Source organism: Dermacentor silvarum, chromosome 2 (genome assembly GCF_013339745.2).
Source record: "Dermacentor silvarum isolate Dsil-2018 chromosome 2, BIME_Dsil_1.4, whole genome shotgun sequence".
NCBI classification, from domain to species: domain Eukaryota; kingdom Metazoa; phylum Arthropoda; class Arachnida; order Ixodida; family Ixodidae; genus Dermacentor; species Dermacentor silvarum.
The window spans coordinates 10130995-10157146 of record NC_051155.1 but is presented as its reverse complement, the minus strand read 5'-3'; the positions used below and the strand labels follow the sequence as shown (position 1 = coordinate 10157146).

The 26152-nt window shown below is 48.8% G+C and overlaps 1 protein-coding gene across 2 annotated transcripts in view; it reads left to right on the top strand.

Annotated features, from left to right (window-relative positions):
* Positions 1-13555: 13555 nt before the first annotated feature.
* LOC119441315 (lysosome-associated membrane glycoprotein 1) overlaps positions 13556-26152 on the top strand; it is a 55632-nt gene continuing 43035 nt past the window's right edge. The window contains exons 1-2 of one of the 2 annotated variants that reach the window (XM_049661148.1): positions 13556-13780; positions 24527-24754. In XM_049661148.1, coding sequence (XP_049517105.1) covers positions 24593-24754 — 162 coding nt within the window. In that variant the 5' untranslated portion in view covers positions 13556-13780; positions 24527-24592. The remainder of the gene's footprint in view (positions 13781-24526; positions 24755-26152) is intronic. The other variant, XM_037705939.2, reaches the window with a different exon arrangement.

Genomic DNA, 26152 nt, shown 5'->3' with positions numbered 1-26152 from the left:
AAACATTTATAATTGAAAAACTAACGACAAAGAAAACAACATGAAACAAACAATTCACAGCACGAGTTAATTATACACAATCCCCAGAGTCCTCAGATATTAAAACTCATAAGTCCAAAATATTTACATTAAGTCCCTCGACATGGCCACGTCACCTCGTTGTCGCGGCTTCCGGCGACACGTTGTTGGGCCCGCTGATGCGTCGTAGACTCGAAGTCGCTGTGTCCGACGTTCGGTCCACGGTTGGCCTGGTTCGGGGGTCAGGACGGTGGGGTGACCGAGGCGCCTGGATTGCCCGATCAACACCGCCAGCCTGCGGATCGTAGCCGCAGGGAATCCGGGAAGCGGTGCCGTCAGCCTGTAGCTGCGGCTTCCGGTGGGACGTCCACTCAGCTCGCGGGTCGTGGCCGCGGCAGGCCAAGAACAGCTTCCATTGGGTTGCCGCCGTCTCCGCGATTCACCCGTCCTGTCCAGGTCGTTCTGCCCCTCGTCGTCCCAGAGCGTAGCTGGGCCCTTTGGCTACGTGTCCCTTCTCCCATTGGCCACGTAGCTGCGCGTGCACTTTTGCGCTTCTGCTTTCATATTATATTCCTTTTATTTGGACGCTCTTATTTCTAACTTCTTTTTCCTTTATTTCTGCCACTGACTCCTCGTGACTTCTTGTTCTCCTCATAACTTCTTTTTCTTCTTTATTTCTTCCTTTATTGGCTCATGACAAGCGGAAGAGAGTAAAATGCAAAGTTCCCTACTGCACGCATAGCAGAACAATGTTTGGCTACAGATAGGGAATGTTGCATTACTGCGTTCAACAACTGTTTCACAGCCCCTTCAATAGGGGTCATTCCACACCAAATGTCCTAGACACTGCACTCGACCCTCTCCGATTCTATTATAAAAAATTGTAGTCAATCATATTGGCACCCCTATTTGCCCTCGTAAAGTATTTTTGGGAGAAACTTATTCCTACTTCTTGGTGATTTGAATGTTCCCATAGTGGACGAAATTTAGGCTGCAAAAGAACAGCCGCAAAAATACAAGACTACACGGGGGGGACTTAAATATCTGCTGGTTGCTAGGAAAGGAATTGTGCTTTTTTTATTACCTCCCATTGGCGGCCACTACTCTGTCTTACAATGTGCTTTGTGGTGAAGCAATACGGTGATTCTGCACAAATTTTGACATTTATAAAATTCTACAAGTTTTACAGGACCATGCAACTGTATCATGCGGCTCGAAGGCTGGCAGTAAGCATGTCAGAAAAGTACTGAGGTCAATGGACTTTCAAAGTGGAACAGGTGCAAACATTGCAAAATGTGTGAAATGCCCTATGTTCCGGCACGTGTAGATTGCTGATGCGGTCCATGTAAAAATGCATGCTCGAATTTATTTGGAAAGGTATACAAAATAAATTTATTTCAAAAAGTTTAATCGGAGTTATCTTTGTTTTAGACAAGAAAAAAATGTCTTATGCTACCGCATCCTTTTAGAACACATGCTCTGGCGCTGCTCGGCGTTGGCCGGTGATGGTTCTCAAGGTGAACGGTGGTGGCAGCGCATGCTGCACAGTGAAGTGCTGGCGGACCAACTCGGGGCTGTCCAGAGGGCCCGTGTGGCGGCAGAGGGGCTCGGCCTCTCTGTCCCGACGTGGGAGCGGCCCGCATCAGTCCCAGACTGATTCCTCAGGACCCAAATAAAGTTCTTCATACCATACCATACCATACCGCATCCATCGGTCCATAAGTCCGCTTCACTGCGCCGCACAGCCAACTCACTGTGCAGCATCTGCCTCGGCTGTGGGTTCAACACCCACTGGTTCAAATGGGCACAAGCGCACCATGGCCTGGCGTTGGGCTTTCTTCAGGGGCTCGGGAAAGGAGTGTAGCCCTAAATTCCCGTCAACACCCTCGTGAGCAAAAAACAAGGAGGTTTGGGTCGCTCCCATGACGGCCATTTCCATGTGGCACCGCAAATGCACCTATTGAGATGGGGATGCCTTCGGGTCCCTTTTCCAAGCGTTGGGATCCCATAATGGCCGAGCACCAGTCCGGGAGAGCGCTTGTACTTATTCTGCCGTTAGGTACCCGGTGGCAGCACTTGCCTCCCTCCCACAGTCGCAGCGGATGCTGTTCAACAAGGCCGTCTATGGTTGGACAAGAGGCACCCAGAGACCATGCCTCTCACATAAAATCTCTATTGGGCCCCATTTCGAGATGTGAACCCCCACAAAAAGCCAAGCACCAGGCCAGGCACCAGGCACCAGAAAAAACACGGTGGGTTTACCAGGATTTGCACCCAGTACCTACGATGCAAATGCTCTACCGCTAGGCCACCACTGTGGTAGGGCATTTTCAGACATGTCCCAGTTCAACTAAAGCTGCCCCTCAATGTGTCAAATCAAATCAAGGTCTCCTCTTTATCATCCAGCATAGAGTGATAATTACGACAATGGAGTTAAGAGCCCTGCTCAGCAGACCACTGTCAAAGTGCCAAAGGAACATTCTCCCAGCAGAAGCATCACACCACAAAATATTTGCTTTGCTCGCCAAAGTCTGACCACCTTGCAACAGTCCTGGCTGCAAAGTGATTAAGACTTCTTCTACAGTGATGCTTACAATTTTTGTTACGAGGATTAAACACAAGTTTGTTGTTTTCACTGGAAGCGCCGGCGGTACAAGAAGAGAAGAAGAAGCGTCGACGCGCACGAGAGAAAAAAAACGGGGACTCTCGCCTGTTAGCAGGGTCTTCACGGCCTGTATCAGTGCTATTAAAAGCCTTTCTCCATTAGATCAACGGAATCGAGTTATTCTGCGGCTTCTGTATGCCATAATTCCACAATTTAGGTGCCAAAACCCGGGATAGACCAACCGACAAGGATCATCAACGAGGCAAGTGTCCTTTTTCGTAGCGACTCCGCAACGCATGAGCAGCTCGACTCCATCTACGAGAGGCTGAATGCAAATAATAACGAACTAAACAAGATAAATTTGGAACTAGAGAGCCTAATCACGGACGAAGAATTCCAAGCCGAGTACGAAACAGTCTTGGAATATGAGAACAACGCGATGTGTACCCTTGCTGAGCTGACGAGCAGGCGGGACGACATTTCAAGTGACACTGCGCACGCAGCCGAGGGTTCAACGTCGGCTACCCATACCATTGCGTCACCATCGGACAGGACGGGAGCCAAGCTACCAAAACTCACGATCGCTCCCTTCTCTGGAGATGTGTGTAAATGGGTGGAGTTTTGGGAGCAATTTGAACAGATTGTTCACAACAATGCGAGTCTTACCGCCACTGAGAAGTTTCATTATTTGCGACTATTTCTCAAAGGAGACGCTGCTTCAGTGGTTGCGGGTCTTCCAACTACAGAAGGATGCTATAAGGATGCCATAGACATGCTGCAGAAGCGCTTCGGGGACAAGACGCGCCAGGAGCAGGAATACTTCGCAAGGTTAGGACACCTGACTCCTGTTCGTTCATCTGGTGACACAAGAGCCCTCCGACAACTCTACGACCACGTGCTCGTCAACATCTGAGGCCTAGAGTCATTGGGTGTGAAAAGGTCGTCGTTTTCGTCCATGCTCTGCGACATCATCCTTAGGGCGGTGCCTCGAGACGTCGTAGTTAACTACCATCGTGCATGCGCTGCGCAAGTAGAGAGTGCTACCGCGGACAATGCTGCTGGTTCTTCGAAACTAGACGGTCTACTCAAACTCCTTTCGATCGAACTGGAAAGCCTGGAGAAGAGTGACTATAAGGACAGCAGCGTGCGAGACAGCGGCGGTCAGCTTACATCAAACCAGCCATACCGCAGTCACTACTGGAAGCAGCCTGCGTCCATCTGTTCTTCACACGAACTCAGATCGTGGGTTTCAACCGTGCAAAGAGATGTGTGTGTTCTGCACATCAAGACAGCACTCCACAGAAGCCTGCCCTGCGGATATGCCCCTGATGCAGAAGAAGGAAAAGAAGGAAGTGCTATCGAACGATAAACGGTGCTTCCGATGCACCACCAAAGGTCATAGGGCACGCGACTGCAAACGGAGGATCGCTTGCTCGAGGTGCAAAGGTCGCCATGCCTCAAGTATGTGCGACCCACAAAGGATCCCTCAGAGCTCGCACCAAGGACTCAAGAACGACAGAGCAAGCACGACAGTTTGCGCATCGGTAGGGGGACGACGACGAAGCAACGATGGATCGACTTGCGTCTTCCTGCAAACATTTCGAGCCTGGGCGGTAAGAGACAACACTTGCTGCTACGTGCGCACCTGGGCCTCAAGTGTGTTGGATCTATAAAGATAGCTCTCAACACATTCGCCAGCGCCTCAGACCAGGCGGCAGAAAACCGACGAATAGTGGAGCTGCGCTTACGCAGTCAGTTTTCTGACATCGAGGTTGTGCTAAGCGCCATTGAGATTCCGCATATATGCCAAGACATCGAAGAAACTAAAATGGAAGCGTCTTTTGTTGCTTCATTTACGAAACTGGGACGAGACGTAGCCGATGAACCGATACATGCATCAGTCATCATGCAAAGCGGAATCAGCGTGCTGATCGGCTCTGATCAAATGTGGAGTCTTGACGGGCGACGTTCTACGTTGTGAAGGCAATGAATCGCTGATTGTCATGAATTCCAAGCTTGGTTGGACTTTTCAAGGACGCACCACCTGTTTGACATCACTGCCAGCAACGGGCATAATATGGTTTGCGTTTTGAAAACTTAAGTATACGAGTAGAACGACTTCTTACGGACATTTTGGGAACTTGATCACCTTGGAATTTCTGATGCAGGTGACAGAACCAATGAAGTCAGCAAGGTGCTGCAATATTTTCAGAGCACCGTCACATATCGCAACGGAAGGTATGAAGTAGCACTGCCTTGGAAGGATGAATTTGAGCTTTCGGACAACAAACAGGTTGCTGTCACAAGGCTGCAGAAGCTTCTTAATCGACTAACAAGGCAGAAAGGGCTGCTGCAAATATACGATGACACCATACGTGAGTACGTACGAGCTGGTCACGCCGAAATCGTCGACGACCTCCCTCCTGAGCAAGGCAAGGTGTATTACATGCCACACAAAGAAGTATGTAATCAGAAAACAAGCGTTGACCGGCGGAACAAGAAAAGAAGAAGCGTCGGCGAGCACGAGAGAAAAAAACGGGGACTCTCGCCTGTTAGCAGCATTCTCACACAGGAAGCGACCAATACTTGCAACTCATGAACCGTTAAAAGAATACAGTTGAATGCCTTCATAATGAAGTGCTTGGGGCCTCCGAAATCATTCGTTGTAAAGATCATGCACTGCACAGCTCACAACAGAAATTATTCCGCCCTTCGTTGCACAGGTGCTCGACATTCCAAAAAGGCTACCATTCTCACTTACAGCCCTATAAACACAACACATGCCAAGTTAATGAAGCCGCTAGCACCACACATGCCGAGACCGACAACAAATGCATTACTCCATTTCTTAAGACATACTCCAAAGTAGCTTAAACGTGCAATTAAAGAAAATTGAAGGCATTCCTGACATCTGTTGGAAATCTCACTGGGTCATTGGTGACAAGAGCACCATATTACTTTGGTTAACCTTTCTGCGCTCAGCAGGCTGAGAAACAGGCTTACGTTGGAATCGGTGTTAATATTTGCACAAGAAGTAGTTTATTGACTTGAAAATGTAGAGAGGTTGGCCGGAATATGGGGCATCTGGCCAGCTCTTTCTTCCCCTTACAGGGAAGGGGAAGAAAGAGGGTCACAATGGGGGATGATAACGGGAGGAACTAGGTGAAAGGTCACATTGCATAAATGTTATCACAAGCGTGAGTCCAGGCCCGTGTCGCCTAAGAAACGTGAAAAAGCGTGCATTGCCTCTATTTTCTGCCAACTCTGTGGCCCTGCGCCTAGCAAGAGGTCCTCCGACAGTGGGCTATTATATATAAATGCCTCAAGGTGACGGCCAGTGTGAGTCTTTCATGCCCATACTCAGGGCACACCACGAGCACATGGTCTATAGTCTCTATAACACCACACAATGAACATTCCGGGGAGTCTGTCCGTCCAATGATGTGCAAATATTTGCGTGTGAAAGCGACGCCTATCGCAGTCTGTGATCAGGCATGTATGAGGGCATGGAATTCCACGCAGAACAGGAAATTGTATATTAAATACAATTAAAGCCTTTTAAAGCAAACGTGATGAGCGTCTGGCTGGGCCCAGTATGTTTTCGTCGCACTCCTCATTAAATTCGACAGGAGGCATGTGATGTCCGGTCTATTTGCACAAATTTTAAAGCAAATGTTATGCAACACTAATTAAACAAATGAAATATTTCTCTTCGCGTGCTGGCGCAGCTAGATGCTTCTTAAAGCTCAGTGTGCAGCCACGAGCTTTACAACAGTGAACACAGGAGTCCATGTCGCAAGTACATGCAAAGCACTCTGGCAGTGCACTCTCATAGCTTGTAGGTTTAGCCGACGCACTCCCCAATTGTGTGCCATAAGTCGCCAGCCAGAAAAATATCAATGCACATGATCTGTTACTTTGAGATTTCACGTGGTGGTGGCAGTAGCAGACGAAGCGATGGATGATGGCCGCTAAAGATGCAAACTACGAGTGTGCTCAGCATGTACCATGCAGCACTGTCATATTTTGTTCACCTCACTTCTACACACTCTTAAGTGGCAAGGCCACTTTAAAAAGTTCTTGTGTGTCAGGCACAAAAATCAAATGCAAAAACAGCATCCTTATAGACATGCAGCAAAGTGTGCTGTGAGCAAACATGTTGTTTGGGCTTAGAAAAGGTTGCACATTACAAAAGAAGTGCTGATCAATTTCTTTTTTATTGAAAAATCTATCAACCCAGTAATTATGCTATGGAGCCTTAATGCCTTGAGAGCACAACAAATAATCACTCGCCTTTTAATGTGTCCGGTTCGAAGTGCATACCAAGTGCAGTGCAGCTTCGAACGTGAAAAAAGGAATGTCACTGACACCTGATGTCGTGCAATCACTGGCACACTACGACCATGCTGCCAAAAGCAGAGTCCATTTAGCGCTCAAGAGGAGAGAACAAATTATTCGGTGTCTCCAAGAGGAAAGCACATTTTTAAGGGCAAACGTAACACCTTTCTGTCATTGTATGGCCTTCTAACACTGCACTTGGCTGACTGGTGCGCTTTTGACTTGTTTATGATAACACATGACCACCACCTCCATCCACACTGTCAGAAATATCAATAGTCTCTTTTTTCAAGTCCAAAGCTGTGCATCACTTGGTGAATGTTTTGAAAGGGTTGCAAAAGGGGTGCTCTAATTACTCTCAGGTAATTGAGGCTTCATACTGTAAATATGGAGTCAGCAGCTACCTAAAAAAGCAAGAAAAATGGGACATGTTCGAGTCAGTACACCTCCACATAGGTATGTCAACAAAGCAAATTTGCAAACCTTGAAAATCGCTACTAGTGTTACGCAATACAGAAGTTCTTAACGACTACAAGATGCTGTCAAAGCAAGCCATCGTAAACCATACAACATTATTTACCTTGTATTAGCTAACAATAAGTTAGTACGTACAAAGCACCTGCTACAGTTTGTAGACTAACAGGTGCTTTGTACTAACTTGGTGTAACAGCACCAAGTGCTGCCTTCATGCACTATTAATTAGACTGCACTAGAATTCAATCTAATTAATTTTGAATGATTTCAAATTGGTGACTGCCAGAGGAGCGAGTAAATATAGAAAACGGTTTCTACAGATCTGCGCGAAAAACTAAATGCAGTGAAGAAAAGCAGCCCCAAATGAATCGTGACAGTTATGTGTAAATGTGGGATTGACATTCCTGAAAACCGATATAACGTTGAGCACCCAGGGGATTCTGCACCATTTGTGCGAAAGCAGCCCACCCCGCGAACACGGTGGCTCGTGCTGCCACGCGAGTGCCATTCTTTATGAGCTCGCCGTGTGTCGGGGCGCATTGTGAAGAACACATTACAAACAAGCGCCATCGTGTGGGGCTCGTCATCTGCGCGTCGTTCCGGCCCCTCCATGGAACACTCGAAAGTGACACACATACCTCTTCGAGGTCGGTGTAAGGTCCGGCACCTTCGGGGAACATCTCGTCCGCGACCACTACTCCAGGCTTCATCTTTTGAGCTTGTTACTACGCCGTTAAGCCTGTGACAACAAAATCAATGCTGCAATAAACCGAAGGATACTAACACAAACCCAGCCTGCGAAGCGTGGGTCCAGCGGACGCCTAGGCAAGCGAAAAGCACGACCGACTGGAACTCCCACAGACTTCACAAAACCATGCACAAAACACCGGAACACGCCGGTGTAAGAACAGGCACATAGAATACAGGCATTAGAATAAAGCACCAACGGAACAGGTGCTCCGACGACGCGGGTGCCTCAAGTACCTCTGGTGAGAAACGCGTCGCACTAATGGCATAGAATGAAGAACCAACTGTACCTTCCACTACAGTAGTGGTTATCCACTGTACACTCGGCCACAAAATATTGCGGGGGGTGCGAGCGCGTGGCGAAGACTTGCACATCATAATTGGATTTCTCCGCTCTTTCTGCGCATGCGCGAGGAGTAGTGGGTGCGAGAGAAAAATGTGGGGACCACTTGGTGGGGACTACAGTGTACTAGAATATGGTCGAGCGGGACGAGCGGCTGGGGCGGCGCATGCTTTGCAGTGAGGCGCCCGATGTGGAAAAATACTGTGGCGGCGCTGCGATCGAAGTGGATTGGGCCGCATCAAGGTCGCGCCTTTGGAAACTGCTGGCGAAACAGCTCGGCAGGGTCATTCGTACTACTTCGCGCGCTGATATTTGCGTTCAGACTGCTCAAATGGTGTTGATAATTGCATATGACATGTATTTATGCCTTAAGAATTCCTTGCTTTCTCTTTATATTATTTTATTTTTAATGCCGCTCGGTGATGCGCGTGCATTGCGGCCGCAGTGTCGGCTTTCGTTCTACTATGTTATTTTGTACGGTTCCCTTTGGAGAACAAATATTTTTCTCGTTCTTCAAGCAGCATGTATCTCTCGTGTGTATTGTTGGGCATATAGTTTTCCATCAGTAGGTCTTGCGAAACGCAGAAGGAGAAACACATGTAACATTCCTGCTTGCCGCTTCAAACAAGTATGCAGCATATCTGCCCCATCCGGCGCCTTGTATTCAGATTTACGGGAAGCATTGTTATAGCATTGTCTCCTGAAGTGTGCGGCATGTTGACCTTGCTCAACGACACTAATGAACAATGCATCGGCACGATGTATTGCTTTGCCACTAAAGTCATCCGAGAAGACACCTCACTTCCAAACCTATCCCCCTGCGACTATAAAAATTTAATATACTACCGTCGCAACAAACTCACCTCGGACACGGCTTCTTCGCCTTGCCGGCACGCATTCTGTCGATTCTGTGCTGCCAGCTCGGCTAGGGACGAACGGCGCTAACAACTTTCGTCCCCGAAGTACCTAGACGAAGAGAAGTTTCAGGGACCGAAAGTCCCCACATTTCTCTCTTGCACCCACTACTCCTAGCGCATGCGCATAAAGAGCGGATAATTCCAATTATGATGTGCCCGCGAATCAGGCTAGAATCAGGCGGCCGTGCCCGGAGCATGGAGGAAGGAAAAGCATGGCCCGGAGAATGATGCCTTCCGCCGGCGGCCACCAGACGGCGATAGCCGTAGGGACTGTAGACCAAGGAGGTTATAAAAGAACTCCTTGCTGTAGACCTTTTCACAAACCGATGTTTGAGCAGCGCCATTGGCCGACACGAGCGACGTCTAGCGTCGCCGCCATTTTGGACTGTGCGCCTTGCGAGAGCAGGCCGGCCGCACGTCGGTTGTGTGATCTTCGCCGCGCATTATTTCGATTGTTTTCTTCCGCTTCGCTTGTCTTGTGCCGCTTGACTTGTTACATGTTTCACGTGCTCGCGTGAGCGCTCAGTGTAGTGTGTCATGGCAACAGCAAGCCCAGCCAGTGGATGTGGTGTTTCTTCGTCGGTAGCGGCGGCAGCCGCGTCTGCTTCGTCGAGATCTACCTGGCGTGCTAATCAGCGGTATATTTCATTGTTATTGCTGGGCACACGTGACCGTATCGTCGATTGAATCTGACCACCATTACGTTTCGCGATTGAGGGTTGCCTCATTTAGCGAAAGCAGGCGCGTACGTAGCTGTCGGGCAATGCTTATAGAACCAGGCGCCGGCGGCCCGACGACGCGTGTCAGTGGTTGGTATATAGATATGCGGTGGTTACTCCATACGCTTCCGACGCAGCTGAACAGCTCAATCATGCAAAATTTATTGGATCTGGTGCGGTGCAGGGTGCTTATAACCAAATGTCAAAGCATAATGCGTGGCCATCGAGCAGCGCGGTACCTGCTGCGAACCGACGCGCGGCAGTGATCACAGATGCCAGCGCGACTGATACAGCCCAGGTGCTAGATTTTTATTTTTAGTATTTATTTATTTATAGATCCTGTCAATCCCAATATGGATTATAACAGGACTTGTTATAAAGATATATTTGTTTACCTATGTTTTACGTTTGTTTGCCTGGAATGGCTTTTCTTTCGAATGTCTGAATTTGGAACAAGCTTCGCTCACGGTGAACCTTAACGTAGATCGTGCGCGAAGTTTGTATTGAAGATATCGCGTACGGCAAGAATTGTTCGTGTGCGCTATCTCTGAAGCGAAATAAGCCAATAATATTGCAGCGTTAGGGCCATCTCTGCTCTTTCTCTTGTTTCCCTTACACCGTCTCAATGTGCTATGTTCATAATAAAGTAATGTTGAGTCTTAACAATTGTCGAATAAATACATATGCATATGACAGTAAACCACTACTGAGCGTGAGTGAAAAGCGCTTAGTGGTCTGCGAAGAAGTCTCTGCACGCACGTAAGTATTTCACTTGATCGACTGTGCGAATTTATTTTTTTCGTTACTGTTATTCTTGCAAGCATGATGCTATTGTCCGCGTACTCATGCGAATACCGTTTTTTTTTTTTTTACGTTCTTACTTGCGCGGGCTCATTTAGCGCGTTTCTACGCCACGCACAGTTAGCGCATTACGGTTCCCGAACTCTAACACTGGCGCTAGGCCGCACTGATGAGGTTGAGACGTTAGTTTTTGCATTCTCTTGCTTGCCAAGCACATAGACAACGCTCAAAGATGGGTGAGCTCGATGCAGCACCACACTGTTGAAGTTAATTACCTTTTGGGCAGGGCCGCGTAGGGTGCGTGTGAATGCAGAGACAATGTTTTGGTGGACACAGGGTCTGCATACATCTTCCATAGGACACGATTTTTCCAGATCGTTGCGAAGTGTATTTACCGATCAGTTCTCTCGCAGAGTGCTCCAATTTGTCTTATACCGGTGTCACACGGCCACTTTTGATAGCGATCGAGACCGATCTGGACCGGAATGTTCGACCGCGATTGGCTTCCTTCCGCAGATTGAGCAAAGAAGCCAATCGCGACCAAGAAATGCGACCCATATCGGACTCGATCACGATCCAAAATTAGGCACTGGAATGAAGTCGTGTTTGAAAGAATAACAAATGTAGCCTCTGCCACTACATACAAGAAAATATTGCATCGAAGAGTCGCAACCTGTTGGGAAATGTGCCAAAAAGAGTTTACCAAAATGCGTTATTTTACTGATTTGTGCATTGGTTCATATTAGACTGAAATGCCAAGTCCTCAGGTGATGCAGGAAACCGGCGAAGCGTGAACATACCACATCGCGGCAGTGGTCTTGCGGAGTGCTGTGTTGTGGACACACTTAGTCCCCAAAATCGTTATTTTCCGCTGGTTGTTTGTCCACCCATAAATTGCACAGTGCTGGCCTGTAGCCTTTTGATGATATATGCCATTATTTACGAGCGTAAGTCATTCGTGACAAAAATAAATGGAAACATCGAAGCGAAGCTACCACTCCGCAATGCAAGCGCAAGGCAAGCTCACAGTCCAGACCGAACAGGCAACACTGACACATACTCTCCACGCCAGACCGTCGGGAGCGCCCTCGTGAAAACGGTCTCTCTAGCACGGTTATGGTGGCTAGCACGGTGGTGCCAACGCGCGCGTGCGAGACACGCCGTTGGGCTGTCCCTGCCAGTTTCGCGACGCTGCGTAACGTTGGTTGTGGCGCAAAGCGTAATCGAAAGAATATGATGTCGTTGCACTTACAAACGATCGTACGCACAGTTGTACGCTACACGCCAGTGGCGCACCGACGGGGGGGGGGGGGGGGGGGGAGTTCGGGGCTTGTAACCCCCCCCCCCCTGAGGCCGACTTAACCCCCCTCTTTTGTTTAACCCCTTTTCTTTCCTTGCGCATTTGAGTACTGCAACTAAGATGTAAGACGCGCAGTCGTCTGCACACTCACAAAGAGCGCATTTTTGACAATTTCCCGTGAGGAAATTGAAATTAGTGCTATTTAGATGGTATTGGCAAACTGTCAACCCCCCACCCTGGCAGAGATCCTGGGTACGCTACTGCTACACGATACCGGCTGTTTCTTCGAAAAATACCAATAAATAAATACGTGGTTTCCGAGGAAGAGGTAGAACTTTTTCAAAGTAAACTATTATATGCGACACATGTCCACAAATTCGAAATACACACCAATATTTGTAGCTAATTACCATAAATTTACTAATGATCTGTTTAATCACCTAACGGCACTTATTGCGACTGCCGCTAATTAAACAGGCCAGCTTTTCATGGGCGACACACCGTCGACTGTAATTTTGAACGAGCGCTCAATGTAGCAATAAAGTGTTTCTCACAAACGATAGCCGCCGGAGTTTTCTTCGATCAGCCTTCTTTGTATTCTTCTGCCACTCGGCTAAACGTTCTGGGTCAGCAGGCGCGCTGAATAATGAGACCTGCTCGTTGTTTGTGCGGTATCCACTCGTAGAATATGGGACAGAACAGGTGCCGTCTTTATGCCTCGTTTTCTGCGACGACTTCGCGGTTCCATCCGTGAACAGACACAAGTACGAACCGCGCGCACAAGAAAGAAACCCAGCAATGACATGTGGAGGCACCATACGCTACTTGTTCGAAAGCAACAACGCACCGCAACCGACTGCGCTTACGCACCCGTATGCGAAGTGCATCCGAAGCACAGAACACCCATACTCCGAAGCGCAAGCACAGAACACCCATGGCGCAAGTCTCAAGCGCCCGCACTTGATGCGCCACTCGGTTAGCACGGTCCCAAAGAGTGTCGCCGTCTGGTGGCCTCCGGCGGAAGGCATCACCGGCGGTGCCAGCGTCTCCCATTGGAAACGCTCGGCGGTCGGCACACTAGTAAGTGTACTCTAGCCACTGTACTAGAACGACTAGAGAACGAAAAAAGGGCACTTTATCTAAGCTAAAAATGAAAAAAAAAATGTAGTTTCTGAAATTTGATTAAAAAATAGCTGAATTTTTTTTAGTTTTGCAGAAACATATACGGGATAGCTAGCGTGTTTTATTTGTGATTTAGTGCAGTTGACGCACACATTTGCTACCGCCTAAGGTTAGGGGGTATAAGACAACAGCCGAGGGAACAGCGTTGATCATATGTTCTCTGGCAGTGGCAGGGTTACGGTGCGCGTTTACGGTGTAGTTACAAAAGTCTGCAGTGCGCTGTAATAGCGTTGTCGATAGCATAGTCCCGAGCTGCTGACACCTTCGAGCGGTGTTTTTGAAGAACTGCCATGAAGTGGACGATTGCCTTCGCTGCCTGCCTCGCAATTGTTTCAGGTGAGCTTGGCTCAGCTTTGCTATGCAGAGGGAGTTTTCGCAACACGTCCGCTTACAATTCGTCGGGTGATGTCTTTTTGCCCCTGCCTAAATTGCGTCGTCGTAGAAACGGCGAGTGTTGGACGCGGTGTGAAGGCCGCCGTCATATCCCTAATCGGACGGATGCGTCATGCGACAAGGGCGAGTCATAGCCAGCTGACATCCCCGTGCAGGCGCGTGACAAACAATGCGCACTTTGGTCGGCGCGAGTGCGTTCTAGTCCGTCTCCGCGCAAAGATCGAAGTGCGTTTATTCGTGGCTGTCTTTCGAGAGTTTGTCGGGACGAGCCTGCGCATTCGGTGCCGCCGCCACCGAGCTTGGGTTGTTTTGCTGCCCGCAGTCCATCGCCGGGGCGGGCGGTATCCGATTGTCGGTCACGTGGCGGCGGCTATCGGCGTGTGCCGCCCCCATTCTTCGCACAAGGCTGCCGTCGTTTTGTGGAAGCGCGGTCGTTCAGCTCGTTTCCTTGCCATAGTTATCGGTGTTCGTAGGCAACGTCAAATCAGTTTTCAAGGTAACTTCATTTCATTGCTGCAGTGTCGATCGCAAATGATTGCGAAATCTGCTTTTCCAAAATTTAACTGCTGCAACGTTGCTCGTTAAATTTTGGTGCTACTTTGGCGGCTTTCTTGAGGGCACATTGTAATTCACCGGGCGAGTACTAATCGCGGGAAGTTCGCCTCGAATGTAGTTTCGCCTATATTTTAACAGTTGCGCAGGCTATTACGGGACGTAATGTCGCCAGTTTGGTGCAGGAACGTGCTAGGTAGGTAGCTGGCTGGACTGGATGCGGTCAGTGTTGTCGTTGCCGCCAGTTGGTGCAAGCGTCGTGCTGTTGCCGAAGCACATTGGAGTGCCAACCTTGAGAATGCAGGCAGGTGACACACGTGAAACGATCTTCAAAAAAAAAAAAAAAATGTGTGGGTTAGTTAAATGCAAGTTTGCACACAAGTTTCTTGCAGTCAAGGAACTACATTGTCACATGGCTGGCTAACACACATGCTTTTATTTTCCAAAACGCTTCAATTGCATGTGGCTTTGCATTTGTTACGCATGGCAAGAATGACTGTGACACGGTCATTCTCCAAACTAATTCAGCTGTGTGCAACAGCCTCTAGTTTGTACCATTACTGTTGAACCACACTGGTCAGGGAATGCTAGCCATAAATGCAAAGCTTGTCGCGAGAACCATAAAACAAGGTAGTGGCAAGCAAACGGCATGTCTTGTAACTGCAAATGAATATTGTTACATCCTATCGCGTGCAAGATTTTGCTCCAAGGTCGAATTAACCGTGTGCATGGGTAGTTGGCTTGAATTTGGTTGGAAGGTAGCGCCTGTCCTTTTCATTTGTCTTTTTGCTGACCTTGAAGCATGCCTGAAAGTAGAGTGCAAGCTTTTGAGGCACGGGTTGTTCTGCATTGAAGGAAAAATTGAGGTTCAGACACCAGCACCTCTAGAAAAAGAGGACACCTCAGCCGAAATTTGAGGTCCTTCTTTTGCAGTAGTTGTGCTCTGAACTCTACAAGAATATGTTAATATATGCAGTTTTTACCTGTACATTTCATTGTTAAAACCCGCCTAACAACGAATCTAGTTTAGGCTGGCTGGTACGCATTCTAAACAAAATTCAAGTGAACAGTAAAAGAACCATGGGACAGAGCGTGGACTGCAACCGAATGCTTGATTTGCACGACAGATATTCACCATGTATATGGCACCACGTGCAACTATGCTGAAGGCTCTCGTGTGCGCTGTGCACAGTACATATTAGCCATGTTGCCATTCATAATGGTGCAACCACACCTCTGGCAATAAGATTCGAAGCAGATCATTGATGAGCCATCTTGCTTGGCCTATGTAACAGCGATTGCATGCGAGCACAATTTTGTACGCAACCTGGGCTCAACAAAACATGCTTGTAAGAGCAGGGCTGTGTTAGGCTTGGTTTTACTCTCTTGCATAGTCTGCCAAGCTTGTTAGGGGTGCTGCTGCATATGTTTACTTCAGCCTTCACTGTGACTTTCATGTTTTAACACACTTCAGCTGGTATTTTGTAGCAATGCCTTTTCTGGGTGCTAATGCCTTTTCGCGCTTGGTCAGCAGTCAAAGCGACGGTCTGATCACGTTATCAACAGGATCAGTCGGCCGTGAGCAGTGGATAAGACTAGCATAGAATGAGCATTGCTACAAAATACCGGCCATGTTGTACGTAAGGGCAGTCCTTCATCTGGAGGGTAGTGATGGTAGCTTGAATACTAATGAAGTGTTTGATTCTGACGTGCTTTGCTCTGGACGCATTGGGCATACCGTGGTTTTGGCTCCAATGTCTGCGTTTGACTTGCACGGTGCCTCTTTGAAAAGTCCTGCTTAGCTGTTCAACCGCTCTACTCAGCGAAACGTGACCGGATTAGAACTGAGCCGCTCCAGCGCCTTCGCTCCTTACCGCTGGCTGATAATTGCGTTGTCACATTCTGTTGCGTGCCCCTTCCTAGTGCCAGTGATACAGAATTGGCGACTCATTGTGAGCTCTCGCTCAACCGTAGTTCATCAATATGTACGAGATACTATGCAGGCTGCAAATTGGTAATGCTGTCCGTCTTTGTGAAATGTGGTCAAAGTGGGCACACCCACAGTCTCTGCTGCCAGTCATTTGAGGGGTTGGTGGAGCTGCAAGTGATAACTTGAGCAAACCCATGTGCACTACAATCGGTGCACTACTGGAAGCGAACACTCGTCTCTTACAGCTCGATGGCTCGGAAACATGTCCGATATGTGTATAGGAAAAAGAAACAATGAGAGACTGGGGGCACAGCAGTCTTTTGTTGAGAAAGTGCCTGCATTGAACCGTTTGGTTCAGTTACACACCCATCGGGTGTCTTCATTTTGCTTGGGCACCACAACCTAGAGCACTGCACGGGCTCAGGCTTACCCGAAAGCCCGGGCCCGGCCCGTGGGCCGGGCCGGGTAGGGCAGTTTTTTCTTGGGCCGGGCCCGGTCCTGGCTCTGACTTTCTGGTGGTGTGCATGTAACGTGCAGCAAGTTATCCTCGCGCGTCTCGACTCTGAAAAACATGTCTTTTTCGGTCTCGGGCCGGTTTCGAGCCGGGCTCGGGCCTGAGGTAATGGGGTGGCGGGCTGGGCCGGGCGGGTAACGTAGATTATTTCCGGGCCCGAATCTCGCCATAAAACTTGTGGTCGGGCTCGGGCAGGCAGCCTAACGTAAAAACGGGCCCAGGCCAGGCCCGGGCTGAAAAAATCTGCCTGTGCAGTGCTCTACCACAGCCGGACATTGCATTAGTGCCTGAACAGAACACATTCTGTGAAGCGCTATGCAGCCGGCGCTGCGAGTGATGCATTTTGACTGGGCACGTCAGTCTGCATTGGCAATCAAGCCCGACTCTGTTGCCTTACGGCCGAACATGGAACACTCATTCGAGCTAATTTAGGAGGTGCATAGGAAAATTCTCATGAATGAGAAAAACTGCATTGTAATGGGGAATTCACTGAAAGAACAGCTGTAGTAACTGCATTTGACTGCTGAACAAGATTATGTGTAGGAATACATGCTTTAAGACATGTACAGTTATTGAAAAAATTAGTTTTGTCATGCGCTCAACACGTAAATCAACACATAAGTGACACTTCACCTGGATCTTCCGTGGAGCTTGCAGTCACAATTCTTGAACTTGGGTGACCCTCACTGACGTTGAAGTAGGACGGAATTTAAGGCATGGTACTAGTTCCACGGTCTGCTGTACTGTGCAAGTCCACTGAAGTAGAACATTCCAACACTCCACCAAAGTTGAACAGGCGTTGGCCTGCGGAGCATTTTCAAAGTCCGCTACAACTATACAAGTTGACTAAGGTCGGACAATATTCAGCCGCGAAGCAATGTCGGAGACCAGTGGGGTTGACGAGACCTGGAGAAAGGACAGTTTCTCTGCCGATGGACCATCTCCAGTGCTTTGATGGCATCCAGTCCCAGAAGCGACGAGCCCTTTTCAGTAACTTAAAAGTTAACTGATGCAGACTTGCCTTGTAAATGGACTGTTGCCTGGGAAGATCGTAAGTTCTTGATGACTTGTTCGGAGTAGTTTTGTATAAGATGTGACTGGAGGAGGTGAAAGAATTCCTGTAGTCTTCGTAGCTCATGAGTGATACGACTGCTCCGGATTCAATCATCAATTGTATCTCGCCATGTTGACTTGCATGGGAAGGCACATAAGCGACGTGGCATTGACGCTGGCTTCGATGTTAAGGATGGTCACTGCATATGTAACGGTGCTGTCTTGTCGGGAAGATATACTACACATAGTATAAATGGTTTAAATGCTGACGACTCCTCGTGTGCAACTCTTGCTGTGCCTCCTGCCCCTTCAGACTTGAATGCCCTAATGAAAATGATCGCGCCCGACCTTCCGCCCCAGTGTGCCAATGAACTACGTTGCCTCCTTGCCTCGTACTGGGACTTATTCGACCTTGGAGACCGTCCTCTCGGACAAACATCTGTTGTGAAACATCGCATTAACACCGGGGATGCGAGCCCAATCCATCGGCGACCCTACCGCGTCTCTGCTACCGAGCGAGACATCATCCAACACGAAGTTGATAAGATGCTTTCTCGTAACATCATTGAACCTTCTTGTAGCCCATGGGCATCCCCTGTTGTCCTAGTTAAGAAAAAGGACAACAGTTGTCGATTTTGCGTAGATTATCGGCACCTAAACAAGGTAACCAAGAAGGACGTCTATCCGCTACCACGCATTGACGATGCCCTTGATTGCCTCCATGGAGCACAATATTTTTCGTCCATAGACCTTCGCTCCGGGTACTGGCAAATTGCCGTCGATGACATGGACCGTGAGAAAACGGCTTTTATTACTCCCGACGGCCTCTATCAGTTCAAAGTCATGCCTTTCGGGTTATGTAATGCCCCAGCCACATTTGAAAGAATGATGGACGCCCTCCTACACGGTTTCAAGTGGTCTATCTGCCTCTGTTACTTGGACGATGTGATCGTTTTTTCTCCCACTTTTGCGACGCACCTCGAACGCCTATCGACGGTCCTATCTGTTTTTCGTCGGGCGGGGCTACAACTCAATTCGTCCAAATGCCGCTTCGGTCGTCGTGAAATTTCTGTGCTCGGACATCTCGTCGATTCTTCGGGTGTCCGTCCTGATCAAGATAAAATCCGGGCAGTGAAAGACTTTCCCGTGCCCACGTGCGCCAAGGACGTTCGCAGCTTCTTGGGCCTCTGCTCCTACTTTCGTCGGTTTGTCCGCAATTTTGCGGACGTTGCACGCCCTCTTACTCAGCTCCTCAAGAAAGACGCTGCCTTCATTTGGGGCTGTGAGCAAGCTCGTGCTTTCACTGAGCTGATCCGGCTGCTTACTTCCCCTCCCATTCTCGCTCACTTTGACGCGTCAGCTCCAACAGAAGTCCGTACCGATGCCAGCGGCCATGGTATTGGAGCTATCCTGGCCCAGAAACAACAAGGACAAGACCGTGTTATTGCTTACGCCAGCCGCCTTCTTTCCCCTGCTGAGCGCAAATATTCCATCACTGAGCGCGAGTGTCTGGCTCTCGTTTGGGCAGTGGGAAAATTCCGCCCCTATTTGTACGGCCGGCAATTCAGTCATTACTGACCACCATGCTCTGTGTTGGCTTTCATCTCTGAAAGATCCTTCTGGGCGCCTTAGCCGATGGGCTCTGCGCCTTCAAGAATACAACTACTCAGTTGTATACAAGACAGGCCGGTTACACCAAGATGCGGACTGCTTGTCGCGCCATCCTGTCGACCCACCTGACGTTTCTATGGCCGGCATTCCTGTCACCGTTCTCTCTTTGAGTGCTTTTGACGATATCGGAGCGGAACAACGCCGGGACGACTTCTTAAAAGACCTTATTCAACGGCTGACTTCAACGACGCCCGACCCTTCCCTTCGAATGTTTGAACTCCACGATGGCGTCTTGTACCGCTGTAACATGCGCCCTGACGGCCCTGACCGACTCTTAGTTGTCCCTTCGCATCTGCGCTGGACTGTTCTCGCCCAGCTTCATGATGTGCCGACTGCCGGTCACCTTGGCGTGTCACGGACTTACGACCGCGTTCGTCGGCGCTTTTTTTGGCCTGGTCTTTACCGTGACGTCTGCCGTTATGTCGCTGCATGTGACCTTTGTCAACGGCGAAAAAAGCCGACCACGCTCCCTGCTGGCCGCCTTCAACCACTTGACGTGCCTTCAGAACCATTCTTTCGTGTAGGCGTTGATCTTTTAGGCCCTTTTCCTACGTCTGTTTCGGGAAATAAGTGGATTGCTGTAGCAACAGATTACGCCACCCGATACGCAATCGCACGGGCTCTTCCGACAAGCTGTGCAACCGATGTCGCCGATTTTATACTAGAAAACGTCGTCCTTCACCACGGTGCCCCTCGACAGCTCCTTACCGACCGAGGCCGCTACTTTCTTTTGAAAGTTGTTAATGACATTCTACACTCGTGCGCGACTAAACACAAACTTGCTACTGCTTACCATCCACAAACGAATGGTCTAACCGAGCGTCTCAACCGGACCCTCACTGAGATGCTATCCATGTATGTCTCCGCTGACCATCGCGACTGGGACGTTGCATTACCATTCGTTACCTTTGCCTACAATTCTGCTCGCCACGATACCGCAGGCTTCTCTCCATTCTTCCTCTTGTTTGGCCGCGACCCTACGCTACCTTTCGACACCCTCCTGCCTGATAGCCTGTATTTCGCATCAGAGTACGCCCGGGACGCCATAATCCAGGCACAAGAGGCACGCCATATTGCCCGACTTCGACTTGTGGACTCGCAGGAAAATCAGCGGCGCTTATATGACACCCGCCATCGTGACGCCCACTACACACCGGGCGCCCTGGTTCTCCTTTGGTCTCCGTCGCGATGCGTTGGCCTCTCGGAGAAGTTGCTTTCACGCTACTCTGGTCCTTACCGCGTCTTGCGTCAAGTAACCGACGTCACCTACGAAATCGCCCCTCTTGACCCCACCGTGGCTCAGCCTCGTTCCGACGTAGTCCACGTCACGCGTCTTAAGCCGTATCACTCCAACGCCTCCTAACTAGCACCGGGTCGGTGCTTCAGCCGCCGGGGGTCATGTGACAGAGCGATGAAGAAGACGTTTTGAGAGCACTTGAAGAAGACGAAGCTCGGGACTACGCAGTGCTTACTATGATCTTGTCAGCCGCTGCCAGTCTTGTAAATACACTGTAAATACATTTCTTATTCCTTTTCCCCGTAACATTTTCTTCATCTCTGCGTTTAAGCAATGAAATGCAGTTTTTACTATAGCAATGATGAGATATACACGGAGACGCAGTTTTTGGCCTCTAACTGTGGTATATAAATTTTAAAAATTGTTTTCAAGTTCGTAACATAACTAGACAATAAAAACCACCTTGAAGAGCGACTATGTCATAGTTGTGTTCCAGGCTCGGGAGGGTAAAGATAGTGACGGTGCTATCGCCTCATCTGGCAGTGTAGCCATCATAGCTAAGTGTGCAGCATGTCAGTATTTAGAACTTCAAACGCCTCTTGAGGCAGTGTCAGTTTAAGCAACCTTATTGAACAAGTTAATTACCATTACGGCGAGCCACCGGCGTTTTACCGACAACAAAGTGGCGCCAAGGCATGCAGGTCCGTGTGCTCGAGCCAGAACAAGGAACAAGCAGGCCAGCAGCGTTCAGTGATTTCGTCTGTGCTGTACCGATGAGGAAATATGTCGGAGGTCATAAACCACAGGTTTTCCCACAAGTGGTGACCTGAACGTGATAACCTGGACGTCCTCCCGCAATTGGCGGCCCTGGCACCAGCTGTGGAACAGCACACCATCTACTCGTTATACTTGCCACCTAATCAAGAACTCCATAAAACCGATGTTTATAGCCTTGTCGATCAGCTTCCTGAACCCTACATAATAGTCGTTAATTTCAGTGGCCATAACAGTCTCTTTGGGAGACTCCCGGTGGGACACTAGAGGTCGACTTGCAGAAAATTTTTGTTAACTCTTGTGTATTCCTGTGTAATAAAGAACCTACATATTTTAACTTGCTGGATAACTCGTACGGATTCATTGATTTGGCCATTGGTTCTGCCTCACTAACTCTTGATCACGGTGTAAGAAGATAGGTGCTCCGACGGCGCGCCCGCACTGGGGCAAAAGCAGGCGAGAGAGCGGCCACTTCGTGTGACCAGAAGTGAGCGCCGCCGCTAGGGGCAGCATGTGTTGAGGAGGCCTTGGAGAAGCGGCACAACAGTGGATAATTTTACGACCTCCGTCAGCATATAAACACCCATACCCAAAGATATGCAATTTTTCGTTATTTAGACGCCAAATCCTGAGCAGGTAGGTTTTATGCCACTTACACTCAAAATACCGTCATTTCGAACACGAGAGAGATGCATCGTCTGCTCGAGCAGATGGCGCGCTGCGCTTGCCGCTGCTCGCCGTGTCGGAGTCAATCAGAAATATAAAGGGACATTCCTCCAACCAAGTAGGGTCGTTTTAAGCAGGCGAACGACATATATTCATTGAAATAAAGCACCCATAAAAGTGCCAGCAAAGCGAGCGAAAAAGTGGTCCCCAGAACAGGTGCTGCCCCTTGCGGCAGCGGCGTGCGTAGCGTCGCACTAAGTAGCCGCGCCTCGTGCCGCCGTCGGATCACCTTCCTTTTTAACATTTAACAAGAGCCTCGTACGAGGACATTAGGATTATGGTACTATGGTGTAGCACTCGCCGAGGGCATTAAAAATGCTCGATCCTATTAACCGTTTGGGTATCCGCCAGGCCTCGGGTGCCTTCAGAATAAGTCCTATACAAAGTCTGTTCATAGAATCGAATTAGTGTCACTCCATCTGCACAAAGAATATGCGTGAGCTTCACTCATTTCTTCAAAGTGCACTCTAACTCAACATACTTGCTATGCCAACATGAATGATTTGACGTGTGCTACATTTGTCCATGACAGACCCTCGGTGACAGCCTTTTTCACTGTAAGTTACGATACTTAGCGAAAGAGTGGGTGTCCCACTTCTTGAAAACTGCCTAATGCCTCCAGCGAAGCTACTACCACCAGCTGGCAGAATGTGACACATCATTTATTGAAGGGACAAAACATGCTCCAGGATCACACATTCAAGCGCACTTTTTTAGAACTTCATTCTTGCCCTGAATTTTACTGATGCATCAGTCATATCTTACGTTGGTCCCTCTTGCTTTGAATCTAACATTACGGCCAAAGCATGTGCCAGCACTGTTCGTGGTGAAGCACTGGGGAAGTCAATAAGTCTTATAGACTCCATAAGCAATGTAACTGCAAAAGCGCAAGTCCTGTAATTATTCATTCCCTCTTGTGCACTATTTATGCATCTCACCAACATGTCATAATGGGCTAGGTTCCTGGGCGTCGAGGGTAATATGCTTGCCAACAATCTCCACAAAGCTATTAATGCTTCTACAGCTGTTCCTGCTACAGACACCAAGCCATTCCTGTGGGACGCTGAAACCATTAAGCTCCATGTAATTAAGCCAGAGCCCTCACTAGAAACTTGTGTCCTATTCTGGCGACTTGGGATGTGGCACATTTTTTGCTGACTGGTGGTGAACCTCCAACCTGTGGTAGATGTGGTGTGAGGCCAACCGTCGTCAAATGTTTTTGCTAGAATGTTGTGGTAAACCTGAAAAGTACTTCCTGTTAGCCTACAGACAACACATTCCTCTTCATCCGGCCATGTTCTTTGGTACAGAAACATTTCTTGACATTAAATCAGTTTTAAGCTTGCTACATTACGTTACTACATTTCGCATTATCAGCCCAGGATATTCGTAGCACGTCCAACTGTCTGTATTCAAGTGTCCTGGTGAGGCTACTGGCACCAACATCTTTTAGTGCATCGCCCTTCGTAGCGTTCCTTTTATGTCCATTGTACACCTTGTGTGTCGTCGTAGTTTTAATACATATACAGCGTATTTTATGCCATTTACAGTGAATATATGTAGGCTGCTATACAGTAGCCACTTTACATGGACACCTTTGTTCCTTGACCGCACCATGGACTACACCGTGTCCTGGCACTCTTTGTCCATCGTTGGCCCTTGCGTCATAAAACCGCATACATCGTTTTCACTGAAGTCTTTTTTTGTAGTTAACTACATCAAATAATATATGGAGCAACAGTAGTGAACAAGCACCACTGATCTCGCTTGCCTTGGTGTCGGCTGATGGTGGCTCTCGAGATAGCCTTGAAATGGCCTCCTTGTTAAAAGAGGGTTTGGAGAGCGAGAGCTTTTGGCTCTTCGCTTGTGTAAACTCCATGCATGACTTGCAAAAGATGTTCACAGCTGTAATACTATTTGCAGAATGTGCTCTCTTGCCAAGCCACCACAAACCCAGTAAAACGTATGCTAGAAAAATGAGATTTATTCTAGCAAGTGTGTCTCGTATGGTGTGTAATTATGAGGAACATCTGTTCACGCTTGAATATGGCACTGTAACAGTTATAATTACAAGCCCCATTTTGAGATTTTCTTGCCCTCTGTGCAAGCTTATACTAAATTTTGCTGTTAGCTGGCAATGTAACCCTTTTCCTTAAGTAGGATGGCTGGACAGTCTAGAGATGTCTTAACCCCCTGTATGTGATGTGGGCATTTCTGCCTACCTCCTTACAGCGCAAAATTCCACGCTACCAGACTCTCATCAGAATGTGACTTCCCACCCGGAGACCACAGCCAACAATGCCACGCCAACTGGCTTCACCAAAGACTACCACCACAACACCACCCAAGGAAGCCACTGTTAACAGCTACAATGTGACTGTGCCAGGCACAAACAACACCTGCATCCTGCTCAAGGCAGCCATCCAGCTCGGGGTCACTTACGTCACAGTTGATGAGCAGGTGAGTCTGACCTCAAGAAAATTAGTTGGATAAATATTTCTTTGGAATAGGAGTCCGAATAAACTAATGTGATGGGGCAGCGCACTTCGATAAGATGTAACACAGTGAACAAGTGAGAGCACTGTCCTGCAATTATCGGTTTATTGCTGAATAACCAGACACAATGCACATTCAACGCATGCGTCGGCCACTTCAGCGATGAGAATGCTAGATTTTTGGACACTCGTACAAGTTAACAGCCATCATGCTGCATGAAACCTCGTGCTTGACAAGACTTCATTCACACTGCACTGAAAATAAGAAAAAGGAACAAAGGGGGAAGAAAGCGAGTGAACCATGCCATCTGACATTGCCTCATTCAGATGCATAGAAACCTTTTCTTCTTTTATCAGATAATGCGACCAATGGGGAAACTGATGCACCTTTGCTTCCGCTTTGAACTCTCAGCTGCTGTCAGTTTGTCAGCTGCTGTCAGATCGTTCGCCGGAACCGTCAGCGGTTGAACCGGAAGTGCCGAGCAGACGACGCGTCCCACGAGTTTACGCCTCGCCTATTGCGAAGCGCATTTGTGCCGCCACCGTGGACGTCGCTTTGAGGTTCTGTGTAAAGTTCAAACACGGCAACATCGTCGCCGTGCGCCGTAGGCTGTGTGTGCGAGTGAAAGCTTGCGAGGGTACGTACGCATCGTGCGGCGCGCTACGTACGTTTCGGTTGAGGCTGTCCGCCACAGCATTAGTTTACCGCGCGCAACATCTGAAACGTGGAGTGCTACTTGGAACACCCTTGCCTAGTAGCTGCTACCCTCGGAACACCCTTGCCAAGTAGCGCACACCCTCGGAACACCCTTGCCTCGGAGTGCCTAAGCAGTAAACTCGTATAGCCAAGCTTTTTTGCGCCGTTCGCGCCGATTTTGTGTTCAGGCGAGCAGCAGCAAGGGAAGAGAATGCCGTCAAGCATCTTGTGGAATCGCCGCCTTTTGGCTACTCTTTCATGGCAAGAAATAGACGATCTGATGCTCGCAACCCGCGAGCGGTGGCTTTTGAAAGGTGACTGCAGCCTTGTCGACATAGAATAAGGCGCAATCGTGAAAGCGAGCTGCTGCGATACCGCTCGCGACTCCTCGATGTGGACCAAGTGGAGTCGACGTTGTTTCGACAATTCCGCTTCGAGAAACGGGATCTGAGTGAACTTGTTCGTCTGCTGCTGATCCCCTACAAAATATGCAGTGCTCAAAAAGTGATGGTGGTCGGCCGTGATGCACTGTGCCTTTTGCTCCGGCGGCTCGCCTATCCAAACAGATGGTGAAACAATCGTGTGGTGCGCAAATTCGAAAGCAATTGCCGAACAAAAATTCACGCAGTCGCACTCGGAACTTTCTCAGGTTGACTATGTCCTTCG